Source organism: Chanodichthys erythropterus, chromosome 20, assembly GCF_024489055.1.
Source record: "Chanodichthys erythropterus isolate Z2021 chromosome 20, ASM2448905v1, whole genome shotgun sequence".
NCBI classification, from domain to species: domain Eukaryota; kingdom Metazoa; phylum Chordata; class Actinopteri; order Cypriniformes; family Xenocyprididae; genus Chanodichthys; species Chanodichthys erythropterus.
In genome coordinates, this window is record NC_090240.1 from 14,707,468 (window position 1) to 14,731,057 (window position 23,590).

At 34.9% G+C, this 23,590-nt stretch overlaps 1 protein-coding gene across 2 annotated transcripts in view; it reads left to right on the forward strand.

Annotated features, from left to right (window-relative positions):
- phactr3a (phosphatase and actin regulator 3a) overlaps positions 1-23,590 on the forward strand; it is a 59,328-nt gene that overhangs the window by 21,342 nt on the left and 14,396 nt on the right. The window contains exons 2-7 of one of the 2 annotated variants that reach the window (XM_067371338.1): positions 13,746-13,907; positions 16,259-16,414; positions 18,258-18,470; positions 18,549-18,768; positions 18,908-19,050; positions 20,737-20,890. In XM_067371338.1, coding sequence (XP_067227439.1) covers positions 13,751-13,907; positions 16,259-16,414; positions 18,258-18,470; positions 18,549-18,768; positions 18,908-19,050; positions 20,737-20,890 — 1,043 coding nt within the window. In that variant the 5' untranslated portion in view covers positions 13,746-13,750. Of the gene's footprint in view, positions 1-13,745; positions 13,908-15,982; positions 16,147-16,258; positions 16,415-18,257; positions 18,471-18,548; positions 18,769-18,907; positions 19,051-20,736; positions 20,891-23,590 lie in introns of those variants that run through there. The other variant, XM_067371339.1, reaches the window with a different exon arrangement.

A 23,590-nucleotide genomic window follows, 5' to 3' on the forward strand; every position in this document is an offset into this window, starting at 1 on the left:
AATGCTTTGACTAGCGCTGTCAGTCACGGGAAAACCCCTTTAACTGTTAAAAGGACAGGATAATACATCATTTAAACCGATTTTTTTATTATGAACATAGGACTGACCTGAAGGAAAATGCTAAATCTGAATGCAGGGGATAAACTCACTCACTCCATACTCTTCTACATAATACAGTAAGCTTCGATGAACAATATCAATGGGAACAAACAGTTTATGTTGCTAAGAGTGGTTGCTAAGGGTGTTGTGTAGTGATGTGAACCGTTGTGTGAAGCAGTGATAGCCATGTTTTATAGTGAATAAAACACAGCTATTGACAATCAGAATCAAGGACTGGACTGTTTCATAATTAACCTTTTAATAATAATAGCTGACAGGGTTCCCTGTATATTTTTTACAACAGAAAGATTTTTTTTTCCTTGAGAAATGTCCATGTACTATATATTCATGTATATAACCAAATGAATCAATATTAATTCGAAATCAAATCACAATGAATCAAACCGTGAAATCGGTGTCAATGCCCCACCCCCCAATACTCACTCCAAGCTGAACTCAAAAGTTGGCAGTCCTGCTAATATTACGATAATTTGAGACATCAATATGCTAGAGATTTTGTTTTAAAGTGCCCCTATTGTGCTTTTTTGGATATTAACTTTCATGTAGTGTGTAATATAGCTGTTTGTGAATGTAAAAGTTCTGCACAGTGCACAACATATACGTTTTTTTCTCCTAAAAGAAAGAATCGGATCTGAACTGCCTGAAACGAGTTGTAAGTAATTCCATTCTTACTTTCCTGCTCAAACTTGTATGTTTGTAATAAATTGGTTTAATGCCATTCTATGGTCTTCATTGGCTGCCCACAAACAATGTATATTTTGACCCTCAAACTCTGTAGTTGTAGCTGAGACTGGAGGAGTTTGGTTCATGTTATAAACATGTTGAGAAGACACTGTTTTCGAAGCATGTGTAAGGCTGGGCAAGGCTTCCCCTGGCCACACACAAGCATGGAATTTTCTCACTCAAACCACTGCCTGATGCTGATGCTGCTGCTTCTGATTGCTTTTAAAGGGAACACCTGCCCATAACTGCTGGTCTAGGATCAGTTTTCTCCATAAAGTAGCATAGAGTATTGGTGAAACAGATTTGGCAAACGATCCAGTGCAGCGTTTGCACTCTTGAGTTGAGGTTTTCTGTTTACAAATTGTGTTTGCAGCATTGAGCAATGCAGCCAGGCACAAACATATCTGTTGATTTCTTGAATGCAATGGCCAATCAGAGGCGTTTAAATTAGCACTGAACAGCAACTCGGTGAGTGGATTCTGAGTTCTGCACACTCCCAAATCCTCTCATTATAACAAAGTGTAGACATTATGTAAATAAGAGATGCAGTCAGCATCATTTATTATAATGGAACTTTGTGATATTGCAATGAATAAAATTATAAAGTTTATAAATATTTTAGTGATTATAAAGGGAGCACTCTTTTTTTTAACTGCACAAACAGAAGGTTAATGCACTGTATGTTTTCTGTTTACATCACAGTATGCAGAGTGATTTGGTAAATAGTAATTTTACACAATGTATTGCCCAGATGTATTCCTGATTGTAGCTGAGTGTTATCTGAAAAGAGTGAGTTTTAAAGATGAAAGATTTTCTTGATAAGCTGATCATGAAGGTCAGTGCCAGAGGTAATTATATGAATATAAATGCATTATGAATATAAATGGAAATTCTCTAAATATTAACCTGTCTGAGGTTGTCTGAAGATTTGCTGCCTAAGGTGCATGAAGCTTATGGAGTTTCCAAGTAAGACTTCCATCAAAAATTCAGTGCTATAAGCCATGCTGAGACAGGTGACCTATAACTGTGACATATAAATCATGACCAAGAAAATTAAATTGCTATTGACTTCTTAAAGCATGGTGGTAAAAAAATAAATAAAAGGGCATTGAATGGGTGTATATTTATACTAATTCTTATGGCTTACTATACAACTACTAGGCACAGACATATTTCTAGAGTTGTAGAGTTCTGAATTTTCATTTTTGAATGAATTATCCCTTTAACTTTGGGTGCTTTTGAAAGTGAGAAAGTGGTTTTTTTCCCTTTTCTGCTGTCTTTGAGCATTTCCCAATGAAGCCTTGAAATTTTTATATTTCTTGGGATAGTTATTTGACCCAATTTAACACCTTCAGCTTTATATTACAGTCAGGCAGAAAAGGTTTAATTGAAAGTCCACACCACTGATTCCTGCTCAGAGGACAATGTCCATGGTCTCATACCCAGCATGCATTGTTAGGTGTGTTCAGATTTTCTTTACCGCTCAGTGTAGTTTTCTCCTCTGAGGTCTCTTAACATAAACTGAATCATCACAGCTTGGTATTCCAAGTCGGTGTCTAGCCCTAGATGTCACAGAGAATGCACTGCAGAGGTCTGTTTGATGTCCAAAGCTACTGTTTCTTTTTCTAAGCAACACTGGCCAAAGCTTCGAGCTGTCTCAAGTCCCTCTAAGCCTCGTCAGAGACTTGTTATTTAGTCTGTTCCACTTTTAGCATCTTGAGGAGGCTACACCACAGGCACTTGTCTTCTGACAGATGGCTGCACAGTTGTTGAGCCAGGGGGTAAACTATGGGGTTTCTTTTGTTGGACGACAGTAACTGTTCATTTCTCACACTAAACTACCTGCTTTTATGACTAATTTCTGAAAAATGATTGTTTGTATTTTCATAATGATTGTATTAACCAATATGTGCCAGAAGAAAATACAGTCAACCTTTTAGGGGTTCCCATCATGGGATCATTTTATGGATTTAATTTTAATTAATTTTGTTTTAATTCCTACACTGTTTTTTTTTTTTTACATTTACAACACTCTTTAGTGTGTAATGTTGCTGTTTGAGCATGAAAAAAGTCTACAAAGTCACTCCAATATCAGTGCGCACTGTTTCTGAATATTCCTCTATATTCCTTAATTAATTCCCGCCCAAGCTGTATATGCAAATAAACGGGTGGTTGAGTTGCATTATTAGTAGTGGGTTGAAAGTCAGGTTATAGTAAGGGGTGTGACATTCCTAAACACGCTTGAAGTGGTTGACCAATCATAACACGCTGGTCCAGCCAACCAATCAGAGCACATTGGACTTTTCATAAGGAGGGGCTTCATAGAGACAGGAACTAAACCAGAGCATTACTGATAGACTGGGAAGAGAGGAGCTGCAACACTGTCAAATATGTGTAAAAAAAAAAAAAAATTTAACATTCAGGGATGTTCTAGTAGAGCCCAAAAACAAAATCAAGACTTTGAAAAAGGGCATAATAGGTCCCCTTTAATGACATTTTATGAAGTAAATAGCTAATAAACATACTTTATCACTAGAAAAATTGCCAGCTAACCATGAAAGTATTTAGTCGTTTAAGACATTTCTCCTTATATAGAACCATTTTGGGATAAAGGGTTCTTTAACATTGAGTCAAAAACTCTATAAAAACCCCATTGAACCTTTGTTGAACCTTTGTGTGGTTATGCTCTTTAATGAAAATGTACAAAAACATCTCTATTAAATGTTTTTGTGAATTCTTTGTGAGTCTTGAATGCTTTTTTTTTTTTTTGGGGGGGGTCAATTGGGTCAATTTTACTTTTCATGATACAGTACTGTGACTCTCTCTGACCAATTCACTGAAGCATAGCAGATAGATTCTTTCTCTTTGATCTGTTAAAAGGCCTGATCTCTATTTCGCCTTCTTTTTTTTTCATATTTGATTTCACTTTGTTGGTCTCTGCAATACTTTAGTATTCTTTTTTTAAAATATTTTTACTTTAAAGGGTTAGTTCACCCAAAAATGAAAATTCTGTCATTAATTACATTAATTACTCACCCTCATGTCGTTTCACACCTGTAAGACCTTCGTTCATCTTCAGAACACAAATTAAGATATTTTTTGATGAAATCCGATGGCTCAGTGAGGCCTCTATTGAGAGCAAAGCCACTGAACCTCTCAAGATCCATTAATGTACTAAAAATACATTTAAATCAGTTCATGTGAGTTCAGTGGTTCAACTTTAATATTATATTTTGTGCACCAAAAAAACAAAATAACGACTTTATACATCAATATCTCATGTTGGCCGATTTCAAAACACTGCTTCTGAGCTTCAAATCTTTTGTTTCGAATTAGTCATTCGGATCTCCTATCAACTGGCTAAACTGCTGAAATCACGTGACTTTGGCTCTCGCGAAGCTCAGAAGCAGTGTTTTGAAATCGGCCATCACTAGATATTGTTGAATAAAGTCATTATTTTATTTTTATTTTTTTAAATTTTGGTGCACAAAAAGTATTCTCGTCGCTTCATAACATTATGTTTGAACCACTGTAGTCACATGAACTGTTTTAAATATGTCTTTAGTTGCTTTCTGGGCATTGAAAGTGTTAATTATCTTGCTGTCAATGCAGGCCTCACTGAGCCATTGGATTTAATCAAAAATATCTTAATTTGTGTTCTGAAGATGAATGAAGGTCTTACGGCTGTAAAACAACATGAGGGTGAGTAATTAATGACAGAATTTTCATTTTTGGGTGAACTAACCCATTAATATTAATTTTCTCTAGAGAATATGCCTTGTTTAACCCATAAAAAATTAGGTTTGTCTTAAATTAAGGTCAGTGATGTTCACGATACTTTGTCATTTCTACCCAATTATCTTTTTGTCTTCTTTTTTTTTTCAGTATTAAAGTCAGTATTAAATTCAGTAGTTGGGAAAAGTGGAAAAAATCTCTGCACTACTTTGATTGTACTTAAACATTTAGGGTAACAATTAAACTACTTTTATTTTTATTGCATTTAATGTTTTACGGTGTATGATTTAGCTCTCTTAGTTCCTTAGTTGTCTAAATTAAAGTCAATACATACTAAAACTACAGTTCAAAAGATTTTTCTTCTACTTTTATATAGCGAGGATGCATTAAATTGACCAAAAGTGAAAGTAAATACTTTTATATTGTTACAAAAATTTCTACTTCAAATAAATGCTGTACTTTTGAATTTTCATGAAATTTCATGAATATAAAGTGTGTTGAAATTTCAGTGTTTCTGTTTAGTTTTATTGTTTTTGTTCATGTAGTATTTCTGTTTCATGTGTTTTCCTTCAGGGCCGGTTTACATGACACCATTTTCAACTAAAAATGGAAAACTTTTTATGCGTTTTGTCCGTTCATTTATACGACAATGCTGTTTCGGGGGCCTAAAAATGCAAACTTTTGAAAACCGGATTCAAAGGGATTGAAAACGGAATTTGTGAAAACAGGGACATCATGCTAATGCGTATTACATGTTCAGTCTATAGGGGCGTAGTGTTTCTTTACAAAGCAACATCGCCAACTACTGGCTCTGTATGAATTATACAGCCTTTTTAGTCCCTTTTGTGGATCCTTGTGAACAGGGATCGTTTTTTTGTTCATTGTTGTCTGTACATGAAAAATGCAAAGGAAAATCTTTTCCATTTTTAGCACATCGTTGTTAAACCCTTAGTTTCGATGGTTTCTCATTAGTTACACCTGTGTTTCATTTAGTTGCCTGTGTTTGCCCTCGTATATATAGCCCTGTGTTTTCAGTTGTGCTTGTCGGTTCTCATCTTTGTTGGAAGTGAGGTTACCGTTTGTTTTGTCCTATGTATATTATCTGTGTATATTAAAGATTATGTATTTGGATTATCATGTGACTGCTTACCACTGCTATAATTGTGACAATATTAAGAAAAAAATGTTATTTTGATGATAATAATAATAATAAATGCTTCTTGAGCAGAAAATCATCATATTAGAATGATTTCAGAAGGATCATGTGACACTGAAGACTGGAGTAATGATGCTGAAAATTCAGCTTTGACTTCACAAAAATAATTTACATTTTAAAATAAATACAGTAGTTATTTACAGTTATGTATTTCCATCAAATAATTGGTGAGCAAAAGAAAAAGTTCTTTTAAAAAAGCATTCAAAAATCTTACCGACCCCAAACTACTGAACTGTAGTTTGTGTATTTCTGTTGCAGTCCTGGATAGAAAGTGGCCCTGAATACATACCAGATACCAAATTGTCTCAATTAAAGAACAGGAAAGGACAACCAAAAACATATCTCAGGTCTGCGTTCACAGCCTCCTTATGCAATAGAAATTTGTGTCGGTTTATACTAGCTATAAAAACAAAAGTGGTCTCAGATCAGCCCTAAACAGCACAACTAGCATCTCATATTGCAGGACCCCACGGCCCGACCACTTACAAATGAGGCCCACGTTCATGTGTCTGCTATGATTGCATCTTTAGTCTGCAGTCATTGATGAATTGAATAATATTCTCAATCTCCCACTTTCATCTCTAGGGTGACATTACAATAACAAGCTCTTAGTATCTATCTACTGCAGACAAATGGGCTTTGCCTCCTGTCTATGTGGTCAGCATCTCCAAAACAAGCCTCAGAGGACAGACCATAAGCAACTCCATTACATTTACATACATTTACTTAAAGCCTCTTCCAATACCAAAGAGCTTTATTAAATAAAAGCATCCATAACCTGAGTGTAGAGGTTAAACCAGAATTTCAGCTTGAAATTGTTTGTCTGATATCAAGTCAAGTCACCTTTATTTATATAGTGCTATTTATAATGCAGATTGTGTCAAAGCAGCTTTACAGTGATAACTGGTGTATAATTTTGGCTGCACAGCTACTTTTAGGAATATCCATTTTTAGGAAAATCCATCTCTGTTGAGTGATCGAGAAGAGAAGAAATTGTTGAATAAAGTCATTATTTTTCTTTGCTATTCTTGTCGCTTCATAACATTAAGGTTGAACCACTGCAGTCATGTTGACTGTTTTAATGATGTCTTTACTACCTTTCTGGACCTTAAATGTGGTAATTACATAGCTTTCTTTTGTGGATCAGAAACCTCTTGGATTTCATCAAAAATACCTTAATTTGTGTTATGAAGACAAACGAAGGTCTTACAGGTGTGGAACGACATGAGGGTGAGTGAGTAATGACAGAAATTTAAATTTTTGGGTTGACTAACCCTTAAATAAGGCAATTTGTAGTGGTGTCCGAAACCATAGTGGACATTTTAGAGTGCACTCATTCAATCCCACAATGCACCACAATAACGAGTGTACAACAGATATGCACTGCGTTCCATTCGGAAGGGCTCATCCTTATGCCCTAATCCCTTCAAAGGGTTTACCCTCCGGAGTGAAAACTTCGAAGGGATGAAGGGTGTAGGGGTCAAAAAACCCTCTTCTTTTGGAACGCACTTTAGCATCATCTTAACGAGACAATCAAGGAAGCGTCTTTGTCGCACATTTCGTACGCTGATTAACCCCCCGAAAAACACACATTTTGTTTAACGTTACAATCTAAAAAATGCTGGGGTGAAAATGGACAAACCCAGCAATTGGGTTGTTTTAACTCAGCGGTAGGGTTATATATTTGCCCAACCTGCTGGGTAGTTTTATTTAACCCAACTATTGTTTAAAAATTACTGTATTGCTTAATTAAAATTAACCCAAAGTATGTTGGAAATGAACATTTATTAATGTTCAATGAATAATTATTAAACAATAAATATTTATTAAATTGCTTATTAATACATTTATATTAATAAAATATTAAAGCTTATTGTTGTCTCTAATTGCTTCTGGTTTTTAATTTCTCAACTATTTTGGGTTCATTTTAAGTCAGCCATATAGCAATTTTTAAATAATAGTTGGTTTAAATAAAACTACCCAGCAGGTTGGGCAAACATTTAACCCAAACGCTGGGTTTGTCCATTTTCAACCCAACTTAGTTTGTTTTTAACCCAGCATTTTTTAGAGTGTAGTTTATTTATTTATTTACGTTAAATTCAATGTATATTGTGTCTATGTATTTGAAACATTTGAATGGACTGATAAAGGAAGCTGTAAAGTATTTTTGTTGAAGTACAATGTCATTTTGAGCATAATAATGTACCAAATCTAACTCGTATAAATGTTACCGTAGTATAGAAAAATACTATATACATTTATAGGTAAAATCGAACTCCGAGTCTCCTGTACCTATTCTGTGACGTCAAACAACTTCCCTGTGCAAAGGATCATGGGGGCCCGAAGTGTCCATCAGTGTAGCCTACGAAGTGCCCTTTGAAGTGGGCAGTTTTGAGCACTTCGGTTTGGAACACTTCAATATGGCCGCCATGATCGTTTTCATTCCGAAGTGCCCTTCGGAGGGCGATATATCCCGTTTGGAACGCTCAACAGCTAGATAATATGCTCAACAGCTAGATAATACCCATAATGCACTGTGAGGCCGAATGAATTCCCACTTCTCACCAGAAGATGGCGCACGCAGCTGAATCACCCATCCATCAATTTTCCAAACTGCTGGTCCAGTGTGGCTATAGCGTAATATCGTACTGGTATAAATTCCTTTTTAACTGATTATTAAATTGTTTAGTTAAGGCTTATACGTAGTTTTGACAGAGTTATAAATCTTTTATTACTATGGAGCTGCCAGTTTACAAACTGTTTTACATGATTAATAAACAGCAAGCAAACTATGCAAAAACGGCAGCCCTTCTAGTGGCTGAATTCACTCACTCGTTTTCATTCACCCCCTCAAGTGAACTATATTAGTGGAGTAATGTAGGGAATAGTGAATGATGGTATAGGGGGCGATTTCCAATACAGAAATTTCCACATTTCTTGTACAAACTTCACTACGCACTTACATCACGTGTCTCAACATTGTATGGATTACCGTCAAAATCGCTGTGTGTGGATTTTCAAGTGTCAGCCGAGTACAGTATACTCGTGACTATATTCACAATACACCACTGTATCTCAAATTTCATTTAATTTATTAAAAAATATATATATATCTGATTGTGGATGAAAAAGCATTTTGATGAACAAGACGATCATTCAGATCCAGAGCACATATTAATATCAGGTGTGAAGGGGGCTGCAGACTAAAGGAGCGTAGATTTGCTGACAGAGCTATAAGCAGTATTTGCCAATCTGCAATGTTAAAAAGGGGTTTGTAGTGTCTCAGTCTCTTTGTTGTCTGGGTCTGTTAATCACTCAGATATCCACCTCTTTAAAACCATGTGTTTTCAATGAACTGTGACAGAGATAAATGCCTTTGATAATGAATTGAAACTTCTTAAGCAGCCTAAATCAAATCAGGCAGCATTACTTAATATGAGCTCCATATTATTTAATTATTTACCATCTACAAACAGTAGAACTATGAGTGTTTTCTAGGAGTGTTTTATATTGACTAATGTATTAATAATTGGCAACCAAATGATTAGTTAATCCCAATCCCCTGTTTAAATATCAATGTATATGAATATATATAATATAAATATATATGTGTGTGTGTGTGTGAATATGTATGAATATATATAGACTAATATAGTGCATATACAGTGGCATGAAAAAGTATGTGAACCCCTTGCAGAATCTGTGAAAATGAGAATTATTTTAATACAATAAGAAGGATAATAAAAAAAATGCATGTTATTTTTTGTTTAGTGCTGTCCTGAGTAAGATATTTTACATAAAAGATGTTTACATTTAGTTCACAAGACAAAACAATAACTGAATTTATTAAAATAACCCCATTCATAAGTATGTGAACCATTGATTCTCAATACTGTGTGTGGTCACCTGATGATCCACGACTGTTTTTGTGTTTTGTGATGGTTGTTCATGAGTCTCTTGTTTGTTCTGAGCAGTTAAACTGAGCTCTGTTCTTCAGAAAAATCATCCAGCTCCTGCAGATTCATCAGTTTTCAAGCATTTTTGCATATTTGAACCCTTTCCAGCAGTGACTGTATGATTTTGAGATTCATCTTTTCACACTGAGGACAAATGAGGGACTCAAACTCAATTATTAAAAAAGGTTCAAACATTCACTGATGCTCCAGAAGGAAACACGATGCATTAAGAGTCGGGGGGGTGAAAACATCTTTTATGTAAAATATCTTACTCAGGACAGTACTAAACAAACATAACATGCATTTTTTATTATCCCTCTTATTTTATTAAAATAATTCTCATTTTCACATATTCTGCAAGGGGTTCGTATACTTTTTCATGCCACTGTATGTAGTGAAAGAGTTAATTTCTCTAGAAAATGAACAAGCTGTGAACACCGAATGGCATTTCTGAGGTAAATGCTACATTGTTTACAAACTGTTGATGTCTTTGAAACACTGATTGAGCAATTACACGAGATACGTTTCAGTAAGTTGTTCTGTATCTTTCTGTATCTTTCATCATACCTTCAGATGTTCATTTATGTTTATTCTGTAACTAGTATTAAAGAGGAAGAGATGATCGTGTTCAATTGCGCTCCGCGCTTTCGTTTGAAATGAGGCGCCTGTACAGCGATCGGTCACGCGTCTCACGCCACATCAAACAGCTACAAAACAGCATTTTTTGTTTAGATTTCATGATAAAATGGACAGAATTTGAGGGATGAGACTTTGTTTCGTATCGAAAGTAAGAAAACACAGAGCTTATTGTGATTATTGGTGGTTAATGGACTACAACTCTGTATTCGTCTGTATTCGTGTACCAAACCGAAAGACACGTACCGAAAATACTGTACCGGTAGGCTACAAATACGTGTACCATTACACCCCTAACATATATATATATCTACAAATACGTGTACCATTACACCCCTAACATATATATATCTACAAATACGTGTACCATTACACCCCTAACATATATATATATATAATATATAATATAATGACTGTATATAATATATAATATATAATATATATAATATAATATATATATATATATTATGTAATATTTTTTTTTTTGTTGTTGTTTGCATGACCAACTTGCACTTAATGAACTGCCCATAATGTTTCTCAAATATAACATGTGATGAATGTACAGTACTGTATAATGATTGCTACTACAATAAAAGTGGGAGTTTTCTGCTGCGTAATTTTGTCCTGTATTGCATTATAATGATTATTGTATTAATAGGGACTGAATGCATGATATATATATATATATGTCCGTATGGTCACTGTGAGCCTTATATCAGCGGTTTTGGCAGGAGTTTGGCAGGTGTTTTTGAGATATTGGTAACGTGGGCATCTGTGGCACACAGCCAGCATGCAGGCCTATGTGCTGATTGCCTCTCTGTTCATAAAACGCTGTGCTTTGCTCTTCTGTCGCTTACTTCATGAATAACTGCATTGATATTCATTCAAATATTGTCAGATGTACTGGATTATAGCTCCTTTTTACTACTCCTTTTAAAATTCTCTTGCTTTCACGACTATGCTTCTCAATAGCACGTATTACAGTTACTGCGCTCACTGCAATATTAATATTAGCTAATACTGAATACATTTACATTTTTAGTCTGTTTTCAATTGCAACAGATTGTCCAGTGCAACACCAGCCCCTAGTAATGCACCTCCCTGCACTGAAGAAAGGGGTAGTGTGCTTGATATTATATGTTATGAAAGGCCGGGCCCTGATTGGCTGCCTGAGGTCTTCTGCAAGCGCTTCCGTATAGCAACAGACCCCCATTCCCCCTCCCCTCTCCGTTTCCCCCATCCTCCCTTCCCTAAGACAGTGGCAGCCCCTCATACAGAGCTCGGATTCTGCCTCCGAGGGGGCTTTTGCTCTGCTGCTGCTGCATCTGGAGGAGCAGTAACCATAGTAACAGCTAGGCTTTGCTGACCCTGGCTTTGCTGACTCGCCTCACCACACTGTTTTCAGGCTTGACCTGGATTCCAGATAGCGCTGGTTACTTGAGCAGAGACGCTCAGTTGATTGACCCGGTTCTTTTCTTGTATGGTCAAAGATCGGAGGACCTCCATGCATGAGGCGCGGTGCAGCGCCTCTGGGTTTGTGACGGCACTCGCTCCCCTGCCCACACTACACTATTTCGGTAACAGAGTGTTTGGCAGAGCGTTGACTCATTTGCTCTATGAATGGAGCTTTTCCTGCATGTGAATATTTAAAAGGATTAGGTCTAGCCTGCTGAAGGATATGATGCTGCTGTGGGTGTTGTAGAGCCTTTGTGTGGTAAAATATACAATTGTTCCTTAACAATAAACTGCCGCTGCTGTGATTAACATCTGCTTTAGCTCAAAACTGAATGACTATAATGGAAAATTCCTATAGAAAAAAAAAAATTGAAATGTACCTTATAGGACTTGCTTTGTAATTACCTTCTTTTCAGCAGGAAATGATGTCATCCGGTTCATTTTCCCCAAAGAGAAAGAAAGCAAATTTTAAATCTGCATGCAAGCATATGGAATGTAATGGCTAACAGACATAAACTAAAAGCCAAAAACACATTTTAACTGAATAACCAAATGATTCGTTTATCCAATTCTTGTTCAAATATGAATGTATATATAGTGTAATGACCATTCTATATCACTATTTGAAATTATGTTATTAATGATCTGTCAAGCTTTATAATTATAATAATTTTTCCTAATGTTGTTATAATAAAGGACTGAACTGAATTTAATAAATAATCCATAATGTAATTTTAAAAAATCAATAAAATAAAAAATAAAATAAAATAATACTCACATCCCCATGACCCTAAATGTTTTGGAGAATAGATGAATAGATAGATAAAATAAAATAAAATTTTCAAATTAACAATTTTCTTAAATATAAAAGTGCTTCTAAAATGAGTAGGAAATCAGTAGGAAAATCTATAGGAAGGAAAATCATGCATTGACAAACAGCAGTAGTGTCAAAATAACATAACATAACATAACATAACAAAAACATTTTTGCTATATATTAAGGTATTTAAAGTGCCTCTAAAATAAAATAAAATAAAACCTTTTAGCAAAATATTCAGGTATTTAAAGTGCCTCTAAAATAAAATAAAATAATTATTAAAGTATTTAAAGTGCTTCTAAATTGAGTAGAAACTCAGTAAAAAAAAAAAAAAAAAAAAAAAAAATACAAATCCAGAGTCAACAAAAAGTAGTCAAAATTAAATTAAATTAAATTAAATTAAATTAAATTAAATTAAATTAAATTAAATTAAATTAAATTAAATTAAATTAAATTAAATTAAATTAAATATTTTTTGCAAAATATTCAGGTATTTAAAGTGCCTCTAAAATAAAATAACATAAAATAAGTATTTAAAGTATTTAAAGTGCTTCTAAAATGAGTAGAAACTCAGTAAAAAAAAAAAAAAAAAAAAAAAAATACAAATCCAGAGTCAACAAACAGCAGTAGTCAAAATTAAATTAAAGTAAACATTAAATCTTTTTTGCAAAATATTAAGGCATTTAAAGTGCTTCTAAAATAAAAAAATAAAAAAATAAAAAAGTAAAAATCCAGAGTCAACAAACAACAGTAGTCAAAATAAAATAATAATAATAATTAAAAAAAAATCTTCTAAAGTGCTTCTAAAACTTCTAAAGTCAAATTTGATTCAGTGTGGTCTTTAAAGTTCATCTGATTTTCTCCATAGGCCAGATGTGTCCAAAACTTTTTTTAAAGGGGGACAGATTCAGTGTTGTGGACACACTTGGGGGCTGGATGCTTCTCATTAATTTTATATAACTAATAATAAATGTAATAAAACAAATTAATAAATATTTATAAATGTTCAAAGTCAGTATCATCTGTCATACCATTGGATGTCACTGCTCAGTGCTGACGTTTCCTGTCTGTCTCGTGTGTGTTACAGATGTGATGGAGCAGCAGAAAGTGCTGCGCTCCAGCTGTTTAGTGAGTGGAGTCCACACCCCTCCCATCCGGCGCCACAGCAAGCTGGCCACACTGGGGCGCATTTTCAGGCCGTGGAAATGGAGGAAAAAGAAAAACGAGAAGCTGAAGCAGAGCTCTACAGGTGAGACAACCTGGGCTTTGTTGCCCTTTTATTTGTCTGTCTTATATTACTGAAAACATAGTGATATTGATAATACAGATGAATATTTTGTAGTGTTGCGAGATTTAAAAAGTACCTGTATATAAATATATATAAACACATATAATGTTTTATTTCCAAAGCACAACAGAGGAAATTGATAATAATTGATGAATGGGAAAAAATATTGCAAGACATTATTCAGTGATGGGGAGTGAAATACAAAAATGACACAAAATAGTGTGACAGAAGTGTAAAACACATCGAACAAAATTAGGGGGCTGTGAACCATAAATATATGGATGTCATAAGATGATTTTAAGCTTTGATGATGCTAATTGAATAACACTGTTGAATGTAATCTTTAGCAAATCTCAAAATCAATATCCATATTCCATACTGTACATTATAATTGTATGATGTTTAAATTCACTTGTAAAGTTAAAAATGTCTGATTTTAGTTTTTACGATTGTTTAAATTTTCATTTTTTAGGCAAAATAATGTTGAATTTTACTATCGACCATAACATGAAAATAATTATTGGCGTATATCGTCCAGAATTTTAAGATCAATGCATCCCTAACTAGCACTTTATTAATTTCTATAGAGATACTAACTTAGCTTGAGGGCTGAAAGAAAGAGGACCAAGAACAGAACCCTGGGGGACACCCCAGATAACAGCACTGATGGAGGATTTGTGTTTCAGAAGAAAAACAAACTGCTGTTTGTCATTGAAGAACTGAACCAGAGGAGAGTTTCCATTGTCAGTGATGCCAACATCTAAGAGACAGAATCCAATAAAGACTTGAGGTCCAGAAGGAGTTGAATATTAAGCACCCCTGATTCAGCAGAAAGGAGGAGGTCATTTATGGCCCCGTGGAGAGCTGTCTCTGCTATGTAAAGGACGTTATTCTGCTTTGAAAGGCTTGTATAGAATAAAAGAAACTTGGTGCGACTCTAATTGGGGGGAAACAGCTCTGTTCAGCAGTGGTTTGTGATAGGTCTGTAATTATTTAACACAGAAGGACCTAGACAAAGTTTCTTGAGAACTAGGGTGTCAGCAGCAGTTTTTAGGTCTAATGGAACAGTACCAGAGGCAAAAGAGGTCTTTTAATCAAGCGTGAAATGAGTGAACTGATAGCAGACAGCTGTAGAAACAGTTTAGTTACATAATGAGACAATATCGTCATCCAATCAAGTTTAGCAGAGGAAGTGATGCACAACTGATAGTACTGTAGATGCATGCAGGGAATGAGGGAGGATTGCTAGACTTCTGATGGTGTTAAGATTGGGAATGAGTAGGAAAATCAACTAGCGCAATCCAAAGTCAATTCTATGATGGCAAATGGCAGGTGTATCATATACCATTTTTGGAGAGATTAACCAGTGAGCCTTTCAAAGATAAAGTTCACCCAAAAATTGTAAATGTTCTGTGGAACATAAAACAATTGTTTTGTCCATACAATGAAAGTCAGTGAGGTCCAATGTTGTTCTAGACCCCATTTACTCTCATTTTATAGACTTTTTTTTTTTTTTATATATATATATCTTCTTTTATGTTCCAAAGAAGTAAGAATGTCATACAGGTTTGGCACCACATGAATATGAGTAAATACCCTGGCTTTAAATGGATTAGTTCACTTTCAAATAAAATTTTCCTGATAATTTACTCACCCCCATGTCATCCAAGATGTCCATGTCTTTCTTTCTTCAGTTGAAGAGAAATTAAGGTTTTTGATGAAAACATTCCAGGATTATTATCCTTATAGTGGACTTCAATGGAGCTCCAACGATTGAAGGTCAAAATTACAGTTTCAGTGCAGCTTCGAAGTTGTAAATTATCAGGAAAATTTTATTTGAAAGTGAACTAATCCTTTAAGTAAGACAAAGTGCCCTTAAGTGTAAGATGTGAGGGTCTAACGGTACACATCTTAGCATTAATGTGGACCCAGGCTCAAATCCACCAATCCAAATTGCAAATGAAGTGATTCATTTCAAGTGATGCAATTCAAATGCATAAATTTTAAGCCTATATATTTTTTGCATTGTAGAACTTGTTAACTTGGCTCTGAACTGATCTGTTTGAATGAGCATGACGCTTTATAGCACCCCCACAGAGATCTCAAATATCATCCACAAATGATGACCAAGTCTCAAAATTCAAAGGCACAAACACCTACCCATATCATGTCAGCCACAAGATGGCACAGATGGAGCTATGTGAGTGTGTGTGAATGAAACTTGTGCATACGTATATGTTGTGTAACTGTATGTTGTGTTGATGAGTGTTTGTGAGTGTAAAAGTATGAAAACGCTGTTCTTCTGTGCGCAGATGTGGCCTTGGCCTGTGGACTTCATTCTCCAGACACCAGCTCTCCCATCCAGGGCATCTCCGATGCTGATATCCGGCTGCCTGGCTCTCAGGGGCCCATTCTCAGCATCAGTAGCATGGAGTACCTCAGCTCAGAGCAAGACAATCTCCCTACCAGTGAGTGCTCTTTATATGTAGGCTTGTGTAGGATTTAATTTACTCAGAAATTGCTAGTAAATTTGACAAATAATTACAAAGAAATGTACTATAGATAGATAGACAGACCATATATATATATAATATAGTGGGTACGCAAAGTATTCAGACCCCCTTACATTTTTCACTCTTTGTTATATTGCAGCCATTTGCTAAAATCATTTGTTCATTTTTTTAAAGGTATTTAATGTACACACAGCACCCCATATTGACAGAAAAACACAGATTTGTTGACATTTTTGCAGATTTTTAAAAAAAGAAAAACTGAAATATCACATACCCTTTGCTGTGACACTCATATATTTAACTCAGGTGCTGTCCATTTCTTCTGATCATCCTTGAGATGGTTCTACACCTTCACTTGAGTCCAGCTGTGTTTGATTATACTGATTGGACTTGATTAGGAAAGATTAGGAAAGATTGATTAGGATTTCCTTCAGAAATCATTCTAATATGATGATCTGCTGCTCAAGAAACATTTAATGTGTACAATTGTACAAAACATTTGTGTACAATATTTTTTTTCAGGATTATTTGATGAATAGAAAGTTGAAAAGAACAGTGTTTATCTGAAATCTAATCTTTTGTAACATTATAAATGTCTTTACTGCCACTTTTGATTGATTTAATGCATCCTTGCTGAATAAAAGTATTCATTTCTTTAATTTCTTTTCAAAAAAATAAAAATGAAAATTCTTACTTACCCCAAACTTTTGAACGGTAGTGTATATATAATGCTACAGAAGCTTTGTATTTCAGATAAATGCTGTTCTTCTGAACTTTCCATTCATCAATGAATCCTGAAAAAAAAAGTACACAACTGTTTTCAACATTGAAAATAATCATAAATGTTTATTGAGCAGCAAATCAGCATATTAGAATGATTTCTGAAGGATCATGTGACACTGAAGACTGGAGTAATGATGCTGAAAATTCAGCTTTGCATCACAAGAATAAATTACTTTGTCAAATATATTTAAATAGTACACAGTTATTTTAAATTTTAATAATATTTCACAATATTACTGTTTTTTACTGTATTTTTAATTAAATAAATGTAGCCTTGGTGAGCAGACGAAACTTCTTTTAAAAACATTAAAAATCTTAGTGGTTCCAAACTTTTGGACTGTACTGTATATATATATATATATATATATATATATATATATATATATATATATATATATATATATATATATATATATATATATATATATATGTATTGTCCAAACTAGTAGTACCAGTTGTAACACTGTACCACTGTTGCTCAGCCAATAGCAGGAGTTTTGGGGCGGGCTATCTGTTTGACTGACCAATGAAGGAAAGAGGGAGTGGTTGGGAAACCTATTTGGAAACCATCATTACTTTTTTGAAATAAAAAAGACTTTTTACTTTTTCCCTTTTTGCCAGAATCCTTGACAAATACACAATACACAAATATGAAGAACAGTCTTATAGGATTAAAATTTCCTGATAATTTACTCACACCCAATGTCATCCATGATGTTTATATCTTTCTTTCTTCAGTCGAAAAGAAATGAAGGTTTTTAAGGAAAACTTTCCAGGATTTTTCCCCATATAGTGGACTTCACTGGGGTTCAACGGGTTGAAGGTCCAAATGTCAGTTTCAGTGCAGCTTCAAAGAGCTAATTAAAATTATATACTTTTTAACCACAAATGCTCATCTTGCTCTGCTCTGTGATGTGCAATGCATTAAGTAATCATATTGGAAAGGTTGGTAATGGAAATCTTTTAAATTGCATTCCTAATAAAGTTTAAACTATGATTTTATGTTTCCTATCAGTGGTAGATTCTGTACAGGACAACGAGACAATGGAAGAGACAAATTCAAATGAGGAAGAGGAGGAGGATGAGGAGGCGGTTCCCTCTGTAAATGAGAATGAAGATGTTGAGGAAGATGAAGAAGACGGAGAGGAAGATGAGGAAGATGAACCGCAGGAACAGTCTTCTCCAAGCAGTCATGGCAGTCTCGTTTCTCAGTTAAGCACGGAGGAAGGTGTGTTAATTTTTTGTGTAATGAAAATCAGATCAAATTGTATATTGTGGTATATTAATGCATTTATTTTTTCCACAGACCCAGGTAAAGTCGTCGTCGCATCAGTGCCTCAGTCAAACTCTTTTCTCCAGAAAGAACTGTCTAGAATCTCTGACGGCCCCAGTCCTGTGGTTTTAAGAGGGCATTTTACTAATCCTGTGGGGTCGCCGCATATAGGTAGCATACATCCGCCGCTGCCCCCTAGCTGTATAATAGAAGAACTGCACCGAGCACTGGCAACAAAGCTCAGGCAGGAAAGGTGAGGATGTTAAAAATATTATTATTTTTATTTGCTTAATTTCAAAATTAGTTTTTTAGGAGGTTTAAGAAGTAATTTTTCTGTAAAATTATTATTAATGTATCCCATTAAAGTGTGATTCTTTCTTTTTCTACTTCAGCATTGAGCGGGAGCCAAGTGGAGATGGTGAGAACAGAAAGGAAGCTGAGGAAAACAAGGAAAACGTTCGACAAGACCACTGCTTCACTGACGCTTCAGGAATTATCTACGACATTGATGGCTGGAACGAGTCTGTCATTTCTGGTGGGTGTATTGCATAACTATTAAAGAGGCCATTTTTAAGGCTCTTTTAGAATAGGTTCTCATGCTTGAATTCTTTTTACATATTTGACATTGTTGTAGCAATCTCTTCCCAGTCTGTCAGTAACGCTCTGTTTAGATCTTGTCTCTGTGAAGTAGGGCTGCTCCTTAATAGTCGACTAATCATTAGTCTATTAGAAGAGGCTTAGCCACAGTATGACGTGCAGGAAATGCAAATGTTCATCCATCATTCATCCCCAAATATGGCTTATCATTTGAAACATGTAAGTAGTAACAACTTTACTTGGTCGCTTGCTCTAATGTTAGACTGGATAAATGTGCACTATTATTTGCCGCATATCCAAGTGTTTGCACAGAGCGTGGAAGCTGAAGTATTATCGCGTTTACTACATGACATGGAGACGCCGGCGCGATCACTTGCATTTTTTCTGATAACAGCGGAAACAGCTTAAAATGCTCTGTCATTTTTGGTCATACAGATAAGAGTAATACATTATTCAAAACTATAGGTCTACTTTTATTTGCGTAAATTCATAATAATGAGAAAACATTGTGCCTTTGTAAAATAAAGAAAGCAAACTTTCTGCCGTCTCAGTGTCCCTGAAATAGAGAGCATCACAAAAATGAAACGGAACTCAGCATATAGGCTACATGCCTCACAGACATGAGAAACATATCTATAGAAAGCTTGAAATGTCTACTTTTAAACAAACCAGTTCAAATAAAAAAAGAAATACTCTTTGCTTATGTAATCCAAATGAAAGTTGCATTTCAGCAGCTTCATCTCTGCAGCCGACGCTGACTCAGAAAACATTAGTATATTAATAAATAATTAAAATGTCTCCATGCTATTTTTTTCCTGACACATTCATAATCTTTACTTTTGCCAGCAAGCTTTATGCATGCACTTGAGCTCGGAATAGGTTGTATTACACCTATATATATTAAACGCTCATTATGGTTCAGTATTCTCTTCCGTATATATTTAGGTAATTAAATTAATATAAATGTGCAATTATAAATGTAAAACGATTTATAATGGACTAGAAAAGTCAGGGGGCAGCCCTACTATGAGGCCCAGAGCACAGTGTGCTCTGTTTGGTCGGCTGGACCAGTGTGTTGTGATTGGTTAACCACTTTGAGCGTGTTTGGGAAATGTCACGCCCCTTACCATAACCACAAGTTTCAACACACTATTAACGCAACTCAGCCAGGCCTCTCCTAGTTTATTTTACATATGCCTTAGTCAGGAATTATTTAAATGAGGGATATTGTGACGTGTTTGTTCCCAGAAGACTACAATAGAGACGTTTCAGGGAGTTCAGTGCTCACTCCCTTTGGTGTGGATTTTGTGCTTTGTAACTGAGCCTTTTTTCATGCTCAAACAGCAACAATGAAGAGTTTGAAAATGTAAAAAAGAATAATAGCTCCTCTTTGCTGTAATTCTTTTGCGCATAAGATATTGTGAGATATGGCAATGATTTATTATAACTAGAAGATCAGGTAGAATTGGTACTGTATGTTTACCTTGATATTGTCATTGGATCATTGTGTGTTTCTTCGTATTGCGTAATACAAGTGGCAAGAGAGTCATTGCTGTCTGGAAATCTGGAAGTACTTTAGATTGTTATGTTATTAAGTTATGAATTATATGACAAATGTTTGCAGGCACATTGCCAAGGAGGATGAGGAAGGAGCTGCTGGCCGTGAAGCTTAGGAATCGTCCCAGTAAACAGGAGCTGGAAGACAGGAACATTTTTCCTGCGCGGAGTGACCAGGAGAGACAGGAGATCCGTCAACAGATCGAAATGAAACTTGCCAAGTAAGTCATAAATGTATGTTGACTGTACTGTATAAGCAAGTATATAAAATATTACACTGCCCTCTTCAGGACATTTTTGGAAATACATAGAAATGTCATCTTCAGGGACTTGGAGACTTGCTTAATACAATTTATTTATTTATTTATTTATTTATTTTTTGCCATACAAATCTGTTATCACCTGCATACACTGTCAACCTTTATTCTAATATCCATTTAGCTACTAATTTATATTCATTAATTACTTAGTCCAGGGGGAAGCTTAGTGCTTGAGTTGAGCCGTATGCTCAAACTCCTCCATTACAGAAAGCAAATCTGTTTAGATATCACTTAAGGATTATATGGACAAGTGATGAAACAGATTATGAAAACATATTTCATGCAAAGGTAGTGTTATTATACAGTATGTACAATGACTTGTAATCTGATGTAAGGTACATAGCAGAAACTGGGATTACAGTTTGAGGATTGGAGTTAATCTGAGTGAATAAATCCACTACAGCTTTCATTTGATTATATTTGATTATATATATGAACACCTGCCTTTGAGTTCAGAAGTTCAGTTCAAGTTCAGCGGTGCATTGCTCACACTTCGTGTAGTGATAAAAAGTATTACAGAAACTTCAACAGGCTGCTAAAATGTTGTGTTGTGTTTTGCTTTGCTTTGATGTGTTTTTGTTTTGTGTTTTATGTTCTGTTTTGTTTTGTTCTGCGCTTGTTTTGCTTTTCTTTGATGTGTTTGTGTTTGTTTTGTATTTGTTTAATTTGTTTTGCTTCGCTTTGTGTTTTTGTTTTGTTTAATGCATTTTTACATTTTAAATATGGCATTTCAAATCTTAGGGGCCATTTACACAACACCGCTTTGAGCTAAAAAAAAAAGAAAACTTTTTATGCCTTTTGGCCTTTAATTTATACTACAGTGGCATTTTGGGGTGTTTTTGAAAATGCAAAATTTTGAAAGAGGGTTTCAAAGTGCAAGTTTTTTAAAATGGTACTGTTATCGTTTTAGTGTAAACTACAAAAACATGTATTTGTGAAAAAGGTGACGTGTTATAGGCACGGAGTGTTTCTTTACAAAGTGACATCGCCAACTACTGGCCTGGCATGAGTAATACAGCGTTTTTAATCGTTTTTGCGGATCCATTTAAATGGGGAAATTGGGGTTTTGACAATGCATTTTTTGTGTAAAGACGACAACAAAGGAAAAAAACTTCCGTTTTAAGTACATTGTTGTCTTAACACCCTCAGAGGTTAGAACCTAAGTGAACATAAATGCTGACATCTGTTACTTCAGCCTTCTGACAAAAGCAAAGTAGTGTGTAATATCTGATCTGAAGTGTTGGGGAAAAAATGAGCTGAGGATGGGATGCAGCACCTCATGCAATTACAGATTTTGTCAGGGTAAGTCTTATGTAATCAGCTGTGGTATTTTTCACCATTCAGCCTTCTGTGAATTCTTAGAAGAAACAGCCATTATGTCCAGGTTAATTTAGGCTTTGAGAGAGCTTTGTTCAGGCCGCAGTGACAGACACGAGGTGCTAAAATGTCATAAGAAATGATGTTAAGTCACCATCCTAAGTTATGTAATGCGAGAACCATGAGTGGTTTGTAACAAATATGTGATTCAGATAAGGATGTGAGTGGAAAGCAGGCACTGTGCTGATGCGGGTGTTTACATTAGATTAACTTGAGGTTCAGCAACACATTCTACAGATTCATGCACATGATGCACATTTACACTGAATTAAATGACTTCTAAATATTTAATGGTACTGGATGCTTAACAAACCATAGATTATCTGTACGCACAGACTTGATAAACCAACAAATATTTGTTGTGCTTTTGAGGATATTGGAGTTGTGTGTATAACCTTGAAAATTTAGCTGCTTGTCAGATACTTTCCCTGAAAGCAAGGGACTGTTAGATCTTCTAATTGAAATCATAGGGTTCAGTGTGTCTCGTACTCTTTGTTAGTTGTTACATTTTGTAGTGGGAAGGCTGGTTAAATTTAGCAAAGCTTAAAATGCCTTCTTGGTTTTCCCCAGTAATAATAATGTTGATGAAATTACATAACACAGAATTCATACAGTATATTGATATTAAATCTGTATTGATGGCTCAACATGAACAGACATTTGAAACCCATTTATTTTGGTGAAGTGTGCTTAATTGTATTGAATGTGCACTTGTAGTGTACTTCAAATCTTAAAAGTATATTTAAAAAAAAAAAAACTGTACTTGCAGATAATATAATAATGAAATAAAACGAGTTAATTTTCATGACTGTTTCTTAACACACTAAAGTACACTTTTAAAATGTGCACTTTGCAGTAATGTCAAATTATAAGTTTTACTTTAAATTTGAAAAGATTGTTTTAATAATCTTTTGTTGTGCTTTAAAGAAGTACAGTTATTTTGATGTGCTGACTAACATGCTAAAGCATGTAGTGTGTCATTCAATATTACATTTAAAGATTCAAATCGTTAGCCTCATAGCATAATTGCCTAAGTCATTTTTTTTGGCAAAATTGTGATATCTGCCTTTGTAATATGATCTGGGCAATTATGCTGTGAGGCTAACGAAATGCAACTTTGTCATTATAAATGTCTAATTACACATATTTAATTAGCCTACATGTTTCGGTTACACTTCATTTCAAGGTGTCCTTGTTACCATGTAATTATACAATTAAGTACTG